This window comes from Mobula birostris, chromosome 1 (assembly GCF_030028105.1).
Source record: "Mobula birostris isolate sMobBir1 chromosome 1, sMobBir1.hap1, whole genome shotgun sequence".
In the NCBI taxonomy this organism is placed as follows: domain Eukaryota; kingdom Metazoa; phylum Chordata; class Chondrichthyes; order Myliobatiformes; family Myliobatidae; genus Mobula; species Mobula birostris.
The window spans coordinates 38,439,119-38,452,592 of NC_092370.1; the positions used below are offsets into that span (position 1 = coordinate 38,439,119).

General features: G+C 38.6%; 1 protein-coding gene across 13 annotated transcripts in view; it reads right to left on the reverse strand.

Annotated features, from left to right (window-relative positions):
* LOC140195593 (centrosome and spindle pole-associated protein 1) overlaps positions 1-13,474 on the reverse strand; it is a 181,605-nt gene that overhangs the window by 137,076 nt on the left and 31,055 nt on the right. For 12 of the 13 annotated variants that reach the window (XR_011885525.1, XR_011885527.1, XR_011885528.1 and 9 more), the window contains 2 exons: positions 7,069-7,167; positions 4,302-4,495 (listed from right to left, as the gene is read on the reverse strand). Coding sequence is in view for 9 of the 13 variants with exons in the window: in XM_072254286.1 (XP_072110387.1) it covers positions 4,302-4,495; positions 7,069-7,167 (293 nt within the window). In the remaining 4 variants the exon portion in view is untranslated. The remainder of the gene's footprint in view (positions 1-4,301; positions 4,496-7,068; positions 7,168-13,474) is intronic. The other variant, XM_072254294.1, reaches the window with a different exon arrangement.

Here is a 13,474-nt window from a genome sequence, read left to right on the forward strand (position 1 = left end):
CCTTTTGAACTTGTGTTTGGACATAGAGTTTGAGGACCTTTGGCTTTGTTGAAGGAACAGTGGATTAATAAGGAAGTACACATTAGTTTGCTAGATTATGTTTTGAAATTTAAAGACAGATTGTACAAAGCTTGTAGCTTGGCCAAGGAAAATTTAAAGTTAGCTCAAGAGAAGATGAAGACATGGTATGATAAGGAAGCTAGGATGAGGTCATTTAAGCCTGGAGATAAGGTGTTGGCTCTCTTCCCAGTGCAAACGAACCCATTGCAAGCCAAATTCCATGGTCCTTATGAGATTAAATCTAAGGTAAATGATGTGGATTATGTGGTAAAAACCCCAGATCGGAGAAAGACAACATAGCTGTGTCATATAAATATGATAAAACCGTATTATGAGAGAGAAGTTGCTACTATGACTGTTGTGATCGATAATGAATCTGATTTTGATGAAAACTTACTGGAGGATTCATCCGAAACTCATTTTAAACCCAACATTATTTCAGCCAGGTTACCAAATTTGAAAATTCTGGAAAATATTAATGAAAAATTAGCTCATACAGCCAGAACAGAGAGAGCAGATGAAACAGTTAATTTTTAAATACAGGGATTTATTTCCAGACATCCCTAGAAGAACCACCGTAGCTACACATGATGTAGATGTTGGAGATGCAAAACCCATGAAACAACATCCGTATCAAATGAACAGGGAAAAATGTGAATTTGCTGAACAAGAAATTAAGTATATGTTAGAGAATGATATTATTAGACATTCTAATTCGAATTGGAGTTCACCGTGTGTTATGGTGCCTAAGCCAGATAATAGTATTAAGTTTTGTACGGATTACAGAAAGGTGAATGCTGTGACAAAGACCGATGCATATCCAATCCCTAGAGTAGATGATTGTGTGGATAAAGTTAGAAAGGCCAAATTCCTTACAAAAATTGATTTGTTAAAAGGTTATTGGTGTGTTCCATTGACGGATAGAGGTAGAGAGATTTCAGCATTTGTAACCTCATCTGGATTATATGAATATAATGTTCTTCCATTTGGGATGAAGAATGCACCAAGTACTTTTCAGAGGATGATTAATGGCGTGATTCAGGGATTAAAAGATACAGATGCCTATATTGATGATTTGGTTACAGGGAATAATACGTGGAAAGCACATATTACGGTGGTGGAGAAATTATTTGAGAGACTTTCAAAAGCTGACTTAACTATTAACTTAGCTAACAGTGAATTTGGTCATGCCACTGTGACCGTGAAGGAAAAGGGTTAAGGAAATTAGACTCTAATTTAATAACACAGTTTAATAGTACAGGAGTACAATATTTTGATCACTCATATTAAGGGTAAAGATAATGTGATTGCTGATTGCTTGTCTAGATGTTAAATGTATAATGAAAATTTGTTTTTTTGGAGTGATATTTTAACATTTGTAACACTCCTACTGTACATTAGTTTCTAAAGGACTGAAAGATAAGATTGTATGTATTGTGTATTTTGTAAATTTTATACATTTGTATTTTTTTTGTATAAATTGTTAAAATTTTGTTCTTCAAGAGACCAAAAATTTTTTTTTGGAGGGAGGTGTTACATGCTCAAGGAGATCTGTTTTTTTTTGTGAGAATGATGTAATGGTCTTTTAGAGGTCACCTGATGTGATTTTCCTGCCGACGTGAACTCACGTGATGACATGTGCCCCGTGACTATATAAGGGTCGACCCAGGTGACTCAGTTGGTTTTTGAGTTTGTAGATTTCCAGGTAGAACGTGCTGTAACTCCATTTCTGTTGTGTGTTTGTTTTTGTGACGCAGTTTCATTTTTAAAACAGTTGTGCGTTCAGTTGCAAAATACCATATTATTTAGACAAGAAATTTTTGCTGGATGTGTTGATTTACTCAATTCCAACATTCGAAGGGAGAATGAAGAATTCATCAAAGTGCAGGATCGAAGGATCGAGAGAAGTCGGCATCATTTGGCAATTAAATAAAGGATCGACCTTATTGAGTCTTTGTTGGAGTAGCAACCTGCATCGAGATAACTCTTGCCAAAGGAGCAACAAGTTCATGCAAAGGTGTGCTCTCTCTCTCTCAAGGAAGGTCAGTCGATTTAAACTGTTTATTTTCGGCATCGTGAATCCTGTGGACAGAACCAGCAGTAAAGGTGTGTCTGTGAAGAAATCCTTCTCCAGAGAAGTCTCTCTCAATTCTCTAAATCTGTTCGAAGTTATCGCTTTAAGAACTATATCTGACTGTATCGCTTTAAGAACTGTTTTCACATTTAACGCTTTAAGAACCAGAGCCGAGTGGTGAGTTGGTGAACGGCTGCATATCTGTTAACTTCTGGTTAAAGCTTTCGTTTGTTTTTTTTCCCCTTATCGTTTATCGGTGTTTAATAAATGTTTGGTTATTTTTATATAACCTGTCTCGATTGATATTCATTGTTGCCAGTTACGTAACAGTTTTGAAATCTAAAATTTGCTCTTTTCTACTGACACACACTAATGCAGAAGATAAAAAAAATCCAAAAGAAAATTTATAAGAAATCTACGGTGCCTAAGATTTTTGCACAAATAGAGAATTAACACAAGTAAAGGGAAAGATTTGGGAAAGGGATAAAAAAAATGAAAAAATTAAGTAAATAAGTACATAGGGATTGGATAATTATGTCTGCGGGCAGGAGCAAGCATGAACAAATTAGGATATAAACACCTACAATGGTTGATACATAGGCTTATATACAACATTTTGGACCAGTGGAAATGGTCCAGAAGGGTTATATGGAAACTATTATTACCATTTTTCTTAACAACTAATTCCATTACTTAGCCTAATAGGTTAGATTTACCAGAGTACATAATTATCTATTTAAATGTTTATTTTCCTTTTATATCATCTCAATGGGTACTTAAGAATGTATAAGTAATTGTAGTTTTATACGTATAAAAAAATGGAAAAGGTTATATGTGTGAAAAAAGTACATGATATTTGTGAATTCCTTATCCAAATAAAAATAAAATTAAAAAAAAGATTTTTGCACAGTACTGTATGTCAGTGATATTTAATCCGATTTTGATATTCAAAATTACACTTCCTAATTAGAACTGAATATTACAGCAATTATTCTTTAACCTGATCAGTTAAAGCGATTTAACTGTTGTTTTGTTTGCATAGGTTACAGATCCCCTTGTAAAATTAATAACCTTACTCAATTTCCTATAACTGTGAAAGCCAACAAATGTTGAGGGCAACACAAGTATAAAAAATAGTAAACAATATGCTACAAAACCTGGGCTATGATAATTGAAAAAGAAAGGGGGCAAGATTTAAAATGGCAAATGAATCATCATTGAGGCCTGGATTCATTCATTACCTATCCTCTTACCATTTGGTCTTGACTCCTCATGAATAAAATTACAAAAATATTCAGTTTGCAATGAAAAAGGGTAAAGGTGAGAAAGCATCAATAAGGAAAGATTGTAACAGAGTAATTCATTCTCTACTTTCCACTCAGTTGCATCTTCCTTCTCATTCTTTTCTCCACTATGCCTTCCCCTACCTCTTAAACAATTCCACAGCAGGATTGTTAACATTTCCATCTCCACAGGTGCTGCCCAGTTTGCCAGGTTTTCCTACTTCACCAACTAATCACAGATAAGAAATTTGAACGTTTGATGGCAGCCAGTTTGCAAACTGCCCTTTAAAAAGCAGAAACCCGATTAAATCCAATTCAAACATGTTGGAAATCTTTAATAGAAATGATTAATTCTACCCCATCAAAATAAATCCCAAAAAATAGGCAAATGATCAAGACCAAGTGAAGTGATTTTGAATTGCCCCAAAGTTTTCTTGTTACAGAAAGTAACTATTTATTTTTAATATAACTAGAAATTGTTTAACCAGGTGACTATGGCAGGATGACAGTTATAACTGAAAGTAAAAGCTGGCTTAAAATCTTTCTTCATTCAAGATTCTAAAATGTCTGATTTAATCTAATGAGCAAACATCAAAAAGCAGAACAGCCTATCAAAGTGTTCATTCCTTGAAACCAATGGAAATACCACAAATGAAATCTGGCTTGATGGAAAGGAAATGACTTTCAAAGCTAATGATTCTATTTGAACAGATATAAATCTAAAATTTGTTATTTTAAATAAACCATTCATACAAGCCCTTTTAAAGATGATTTTAAATGAAGTATTTTCAACAAAACCATACATCAAAATTACCAAAATGTGTTCAATAATCAATACATCTCATTATTAATTTAGTCTACACATGCTTTATCAATATTATTACCTTCGATGACCAACCTCAGGATCATCAGAACTGCGATATCTATCCTCTTCCTGACGCTTTTTATTCAATAACTTTTCATAGGCCTCCATTGTACGTGAATCATTCTTATAAGAAACAGATTCATGTGGTTGTTGACCAGATCTTAAGTGACGTGCAGCCTGAAATCTGGATTCATCCGAAGGATCGATATTTTCCTTATAGTATTAGTTATAGTTTTAAAAGGAATTAGTTAGTATCCAAATAAATATTACACATAGCTGTAAAAGTTAAAAATGCTCTTATAAAACATATTACAATTAAATGTATTTTCTATCTTTGGATATAAATAATGACAATAAGTAAGCATTTTTTTCCCCAAACATTAACATTAAATAAAACTGGCAGACAAAACACAAATGAAAAACAGATATGATGGATGGTAAGTAAGATAGAATTCAAACAGAGGCATTGACAGCTTTCATTCCAACAACATTTTCAGTAAAGGAACTATAAAATATACCGTATATTCCGGAGTATAAGCCGACCCAGAGTACAAGCCCACCCCCTATTTTCAAGGTTAAAGAAGTGCCTTTTTCATGTTACCTTTGTATAAGCCGACCCCTTTTGTAGAGGTTTTTGATTTAACCAGAAAAGATCACAAGATCTCACATGCTGGTACTCAGCTTTGCCGGATCCGGAACCTGGAAATTTTGTGAACCAGTACCTGCTAAGAAAACAGGCCTACACATTGTAGAGCGTTATAAGCCAATAAATAACTCAGGGAGGGAAATTTTGGATTAGGTCTCCAATGGTAAAGAATCCTCTGGAATGTAACCCCCATGAAACCATTTAGCGCCCATCGTAATCTCATTAAAATATAACACTGGGTGGCAGGATCAGTACATGTACTCAGTATTGAGTTTGCAACCACCACGATACAAAAGATTAAAACGAATGCGATATGATGCTGGCTTCAAGCTGAAGGTTGTTGATTTTGCTAAAGGAACGAATAATTCTGCAGCTGTTAAGAAGTTTAGTGTAAACGAGAAACAAGTGAGAGAGTGGAGAAAGGCAGAGAAATGTGAAATGTGAAGATGAAATGTGCAAGCTGCAGGAAAACATACATGTGGCCAGAACTGGAAGGAAAAGTTTTAGAGTGGGTGAATCACCAGCGATCGTCTAGATACATCGTTTCAGAGAAATGATTCAAGTTCAAGCGTTGAAATGGGACGAAAAACACCAAGAGGTCAGCGAAAATTTCAAAGCCACGCAAAGTTGGTGCACCCGATTTATGAACAGACGTGATCTTGTGTTGAGACAAAAAACAAAGATTGCTCAGAAAATTCCCGCGGGGTGTTGTTGTTTAGGTCTTAAAAAACGCTGCTGGTTAGATGAAGCAGGTTGCTTGAAGTGGGTTAAAGAGGTGTGGCGTCGACATCCCAAAGGCTTCGGGAAGGAAAAGTCGCTACTTGTCTGGGACATGTTCAAAGCACACTTGTCAGGTGAGACAAAAGCAGCATTGAAAGCTGAAAAAACGGACACTGCAGTCATCCCCGGTGGTTTGATATCTGTGCTCCAGCCACTAGAAGTGAGTTTAAATAAACCATTCAAAGAATTCATGCGTCAACAGTGGAACAAATTTGACTCAAAAACAGCCGATAAATACGACCTGTCTTCCGTGTATTCGTTTTTCCAAAATTGGCACCCTCTGTATAAGCCGACCCCCTAATTTTAGGACCAAAATTTAGGGCCAAATTCTTGGCTTATACACCGGAATTTACGGTAATACAGAACACAAATGAAAAACAGATATGAGGGGCAGTAAGTAAGATAGAAGCATTATATGGAATTCAAACAGAGGCATTGACAGCTTGCATTCAAACAACATTTTCAGTAAAGAAACTATAACATATAATACAATTAAAAGCTCTATGCTCAATTATATAAAACATTAGTAGTAAATCTCTGACTTCTAGACTGAAGGGAGTTCATTGTTGCTCTCTTTGGCATTAAAAGCACATGGATTTAGTATACAGGGTATAATTAAAAGTTTACATATAACAACAAGCAATTAAAACTTTAACAGTGAGCAGTGCAGTAGCCAATCTCAAAAGGACAGAGTCATAATGGTTAATTAGGCAAGTCAAATTTAATACACAAAAATGAGAAGAGATGCAGTGTGAAAGATAAAATGATAAACAAGGTAAATAGTGTAATTTTAAAGAGGGTGAAGTGGAGACTATTAATTCATAGGCTCAAAACTCTGAAGGCAGAGTGTCCTGACTTCAATTCTGATAACCATAATAACCCTAATGAAGAAGGTTTAAACTCTTGGAAAAAGTCCAGAAGAAATTTATGACACCACCACCCAAAATAGAGAATTTGAGTTCTAATAGAAATTAGGATTAGGATTAGAAAAACTGAGATCATTCTTTTTAAAACAAAGGTGGTAATGGGAATATTTGATAGAGACATTTACTGGGGGAATATGGACTTACAGTAAAGGCAGCAACTAATTATGATTTGAAATCCAATACCTGAAAGGGATATTCAGGCAGATTTAATTGTAAGCTTCAAAAAGGGAATTTGCATTACATTAGGTGAGAGAAAGGTAGTAAGATTTACTTGGATCTTTCATTTACAGAACTAACACAGGTACAAAGGGCAGAACATACTATAAGATTTTTAAAACACAATTTAGTTAGGACAGCATTAACTATATTTTTGATTTGATGTTAATACTGCTTTATTATCAGTACTACTTTCATTTCAAAACAAAAAATGTCACCTTTGGAATCCATCTGCCATCTCTTCTTAATTGCTCATATTTATCTTGTTCTCTTAATAATTCATTGTATTCTTGATTTCTTTCTATTCTCAATCTGTCCTGAAATTAATGACAAACTTAGTAATGTATAACAAGCAATATAAATTGAAACTGCAATTTCAGAATCAGCATTTCATAGTCACAGGTAAGTTAGGGACATAAAAAAATCAGATCAGTTCAGTATAATAAAAGGGAATAATACTTGAAAAAGCCTTTGTATGGCTACATATAAAATATGTTCTATGTTAGACCTCTGAAAATAGAAATTGAGAAGATTTAGAATAAGGGAACCATAGTGATAGCTAGGTCCTGGTGATCTAACAGAAAAGGTCCCAGGAATGAATGACTTCTACAAAGAGTAGAATTTCTCCATTTATGAAATTGAGAAAATGAAACCAAGTTGATTCTACTTAATTGAATTAAATATTTCTACTAAAATAATTGTTAAAAAACTAGGAATGTCAACATAAAACAAAAAAAATTCATGAAGTGACCATTTCATAGTCATGAATCTCTAAATTATGAAATAAAAAGTAGTTTCCATGCGACTATCTATCTGTTATATTCAGTTTTGGATCCTCACCCAGAATTTTATACACGTTAAAACTCACATAAACACTTCATAATTCTAAACCCTGAATTGTCTAATAGTTGTCCAATTAAATATTAGGACTCCCACCATATCTTCCTATTGCTTCTACTGTTAAGTTACTGGACCAAGTCATACAAAGTTTGTATTAAGTCACAGGGTTGGAGCAGAAGTATGAAAAATAGTAATTTAGGTATTTTCACTTTCTTCTCCAGGCCATGCTTTGATATTAACATTAGAAGATACACTCAGTGGCCACTTTATTAGGTACAGCTTTACACTTGTTCATAAATACAAATATCAAGTCAGCCAATCATGTGGCAGCAACTCAATGCAATACAGCATGCAGACATAGTCAAGAGGTTCAGTTGTTGTTCAGACCAAGTGTCAGAATGGGGAAGAAGTGTAATCTAAGTGGCTTTGACCGCAGAATGATTGTTGGTGCCAGATGGGGTGGTTTATGTTTCTCAGAAACTGCTGATCTTCTGTGATTTTCACACACAACGGCCTCTAGTTTAGAGAATGGTGCGAGAAACAAAAAGCACCCAGTGAGCTGTAGTTCTGTGGACAAAACGACTTTGTTAATGAGAGAGGTCAGAGTTGAATGGCCAAACTCGTTCAAGCTGACAAGAAGGTGACAGTAACTCAGTACCACAGTGGTGTGCAGAACAGCATCCCTGAATGCACAACACACCCCAAACTATGAAGTGGATGGGCTATAGCAGCAGATGACCACGAATAGTACTAGGTTACACATACAGTATATGCTGTGATAAGATCCAAGTCTGCACAACCTCTCTAGAGCAGTTAATTGTTACAAATTTCATAGACAATTTATCTAGAAACTATTATTATACAAGCAGAAATTTCTTATTATTAAATAACATGATGGCAATGGAGAAGTGCTCTATTGTGTTCATCGTAAATTTGGCTCCCTGGAAACTGAAGCTGAGTTATGCCATTTATTACTATTGTCTCAGAGCTAATTCCACTCCATTACCAGGTTTGACTGCTTGCTTCAGTGGAGCATTCTCAAATTGTAACTCAGCTCACTTGGGTGACTAAACCCTCTTGCATATCTTTGCTATTCCTAGACTTAACTATTCCAATACTCTCCTAGCAGGCCTCCCATCTTTCATAAGCTTGCTTGGACAAACTTCTGCTGCTTTTTTCATAATCTTTCCATCTCATTGTGATCTATATTGGCTCCTGTTCCAATAACAATTCAATTAAAAATTTCCATTTTTATTTTCAAATACTTTAAAATGGACTATATTAAACATCCTGAAAATGAAATATGTTGGATAGAGCAGGTGAGATAAGACCACAGGCTTGAAATAGCATCATAACTTTTCAAATCTGGCCAACAATAACTGATTCAATGTTGTGAAAATGCATGTGTAGGGCATGCCTAGTGGATAACTTTGTTTGTTCCTATCACTCCCAACCTAATTGTTTGTGACCAAGCTTACCTTATTCTCAACAATGCACTTAATCTTCAATCTACAACCCAACTGACTTCCACTGCCAGTTTTACACAGAACAGTACAGCAAGGGCCCATCAGCACATGATATTGTATCAACCTATATAAACATACCCCATGGTCCAGCTAATCTTTCCCTTGTACACAGTCCATCTCCCTTCATTTTTCTTACATCTGTTTGTCTATCCAACAGTCTTTTAAATATCCCTATTGTATCAGCCTCTACCACCACTCCTGCAGTACATTCCAGGCACCAACCACTTTCTGTAGAGAGAGAAAAAACTACCACTGGGGCCCACCTCCCCTAAACATTGCTCCACTCACCTTAAACAGATGATCTCGAGTATTACCCATTGCCACCCTGGGAAAAAGTTGCTGGCTATCCATTCTACCAATGCTTCTCATAATCTTATACACCTCTATCAAATGCCATTGATCCTCTGTTGTTTCAAAGAGAAAAGCCTGAACTCGCTCAGACATTACTCATAAGACATGTTCTCTAATCAAGGAAGCATCCTGGTAAATCTCCTCTGCATCTTTCCTATAATGATGCAACCAGAACTGAACACAATACTGAGAATTTTAGAGCTGCAACATTACCTCACAGCTTTTGAACTCACTCCCCCAGCTAAGAAAGGCCAGGACACTATATGCGTTCTGAACCACTCTATTAACTTGCACGGAAACTATGGATTTGGACTTCAAGATCCCTCTGTTCCTCCACATTGCTAAGAATCTTGCCACTAACTTTATACTCCACTTTTAATTTCAATTTTCAGGTCAGGTCAGGTCCTTGCCTTGCTACTGGTGCCACGTAGCCCAGTACTACCTGTCTCGGGTCAGGTTGTCGGTGACTCAACCGGCACACCCCCTGGTGCACCTCGGTTAAACAGGGAGGAGGGTGTGTAGGCACCCAGCAGGACTAAAAACAAAACCTGTCAAAGGGCGGATGAATTCTTTGTGAGTCAACAGCTACCTGTCTGTGTGAGGAGTGGCACGCCACACAGTCTTTCGTTTCGTGCCTTGTAAGGCATTATGATGACAGACAACCCAAAAAACCCTATACTTTCTAGAGCCGGGAGTGCTCAGCAACTCTGCGGAACGCCCAGACCCAGGCCGAGACAGGCAGTATAAAGATACAACCTCAAGCCTCACGGGGAGAGTTGAGCCGACAAGGGGGCCAAGCGAACTGCGCCTCTTTTGCGTTGTAAGGTAAAAACGATCATCTCAGCCTTCAACGCGAACACCATCTGCCTCTTGCCTCGATGCACAGAGTTGGCATCACAGGCCAGCAGATACAAGATTTCCATCCTGGGGATCCAAGAACACCATCATGTAAACCCTGACGAAGAGATAAGGTTCACAGAGGTAGAGGGGATGCATCTCATCACCTCATCTGCATGGAGAGAGCTGACGACGATGTCAGCACAAGGTGGAGTAGGGCTGATGTTGAACCACAAGGCGAAGGAGGCACTGAGGGGCGTAGTATCAGTCAGTGACAGAACCCTTACTGCGGAATTTGACGGAAACCCGGCAACCTCTGTCACTCCCCACACAACTGCAGTGAGGAGAAGGAGGTGGAGGCCTTCTACAGTAAACTTCACAAAGCTGTCACTTCAATACCGACACATAACTTCCTGGCTGTGCTCGGCGATTTTAATGCCCAGGTCAGACTGGAAGACGTTCCATACTCATACCAAGACTTTACCAACAGAAATGGACAGTATCTAGTTGATTTCATCCAGGGACACAGACTCATTGCCGCCAACACACAATTCAAGAAGCGAGCTGGTAAACTGTGGACATATGAAAACAGAGCCTCCATCTACAGGAAACGGCTCGATTGCATCCTCGTAAGAACAAAATGGTGTAATTGTGTGATCAACACAGAAGCCTACAGCACCTTCAACTCAGTCAGTTCTGATCACAGAGTAGTCTCAATGCAAGTGATACAGAGCCTGCGGCAACCCAAAGCCACAGGTCCCAAGGAGAAGATAGACTGGAAGGTATTCTCCTCACAACCTGTTCTTCAAGCCCAGTACACAGTGGAGGTGAGAAATCGCTTCAGCCCACTGGAAAGGGAGGAGGAAGAGACTGCCACCGACCACTATCAACGGCTCACAGATGCACACACAGATGCAACAAAGAGTTTGCCTACTGTGAAGCAAATCAAGAAGAGTCGGATCTCAAAACATCCTGACGTCATCTCAGCAAGAAACGTGGTCAATGCTTGTCATGCCGAACTTCGAAGGAGTGAAACAGAAGAGCTAAGAGACAAGTTCAAGACAGCAAAGAAGAATCTCTTTGCCACCTACGACCGACTGAAGGAAGAAGAACTAGCTGAGAGGATTACAGAGATAGAAGCTGCTAATGAAGACATGCAGCATGGAGAAGCATGGCCCTGCAATGAGATCAGTAAACGGAAGAAGTCCCCATTAGGTCAAATAAATGGTAAAACAGCAGAGGACCGTGTCCTGACATGGTTTACTCACTTTAAGAACCTGCTGGGAAGCCCTTCAACGATCATGGAAGAAGAAGATGACATACCCACGATACTAATGCAAGTCGACATCAATGATGGCCCATTCACTATTGGGGAACTGAAGAAATATGCACTCAAACAGGGCAGGAGCGCTGGACCAGATGGGATACCACCAGATGCCCTGAAGAACTGCAACTTGGATGACATCTTGCTGGACATATCTAATACGGCATTGACGAAACAACAGTGGTCACTCAAACATTATCCCAGTCCCTCACAGTCTGGATCCCTCACAAAGACAGATAACTACCGCAGCATCAGCTTGACCTGCATCTTAGCAAAGTTATACAATCGGATGATCTTGAACAGGATTTGCACCGCCATTGACCCTAAGCTAAGATTCAATCAGAATGGTTTTTGGAGAAGTGCACAACAGTAATGCAAATACTTGCTCTCCATAGGATTATTGAGGAAGTCAAGAAGAACAACCTACCAGCCCTGCTTACTTACATTGATTTTCGCAAAGCTTTTAACTCCATTCACCGAGGTAAAATGCTGAAGATCCTGAAAGCTTACAGAGTGCCAGACCATCTACTGAGAGCAATAGAGTCCAGCTATACCAAAACCATGGCGAAAGTTGTATCACCAGACGGAGAAACAGCAATGTTCGAGCTCCTAGCTGGTGTGCTGCAAGGAGACACTCTGGCACCCTACATCTTTATAATTGTCCTTGATTACGCTCTACGTCAAGCTACCAAAGATCATGACAAGCTTGGTTTTACCATAAAAACAGGGCGAACCAAAAGGGTCAGACCAGTTACACTCACAGATCTCGATTCTGCAGATGACATAGTCCTGCTCTCTGACCAGATGGAGGAAGCACAGCAGCTACTGACAAAAGTGGAAATTGAATGCAATAAAGTTGGACTTCACCTAAACGCTAAAAAGACAGAGTACATGGCCTTTAACTGCGACGAAGGTACTCTCAAGACTGTAGAGAATGATACCATTAAGAAAGTCTTTGACTACAAGTACCTCGGGTCAAGAATGATGAGCTTGGAGAAAACATAAAGATACAGAAGGCGCTGGCGTGGAGGGCTATGAACGACATGAAGGAAATCTGGAAATCGAACCTGACCAGAGGGCTTAAAAGGAGGATTCTCATAGCAGTCATAGAGTCTATTTTCACGTACGGATGCAAGACGTGGACACTCACCAAGACGATGCGAAAGTCTCTAGATGGTTGCTATACACAAATGCTCTGGATGGCTCTTGATGTGTGTTGGCAATAGCAAACGACAAACGTTGAGCTCTTTTACAACCTACCAATGCTCTCTACTAAAATCGAGGTGAGAAGACTGTAACTAGCGGGGCACTGTCTACGCCACCCCGAGCTACCTGCCAGCCTAGTCATCGTATGGGAGCCCAAGCACGGGAGAATGAACCCTGGGCGCCCTCCCAAGACCATGGTCAACCCGCTCCTAGAAAACAGCGGCACGGCTAATGTAGATGAACCGAACACACTGATGAGGGAGAGGGAAAAGTGAAGAGTCCGTCATCGTGCCCAACGCCGGCCCCCTAGGCCTGAGTCGACGTAGTAGTAGTAGTTTAATTTCAATCTTCCAAATTGTACAACTTCACACTTTACAAGATTGAGCTCCACCTGCCATTTCTCCACTCAACTCTGCATTATGTCTTTATCTATTTAACTGTTGACAACCCTCTACACTATCCACAAAACCTACAAGCTTTGTGTTATCTATAAACTTACTAAAACACCCCTCCACTTCCTCATCCAAGTCATTTATAAAA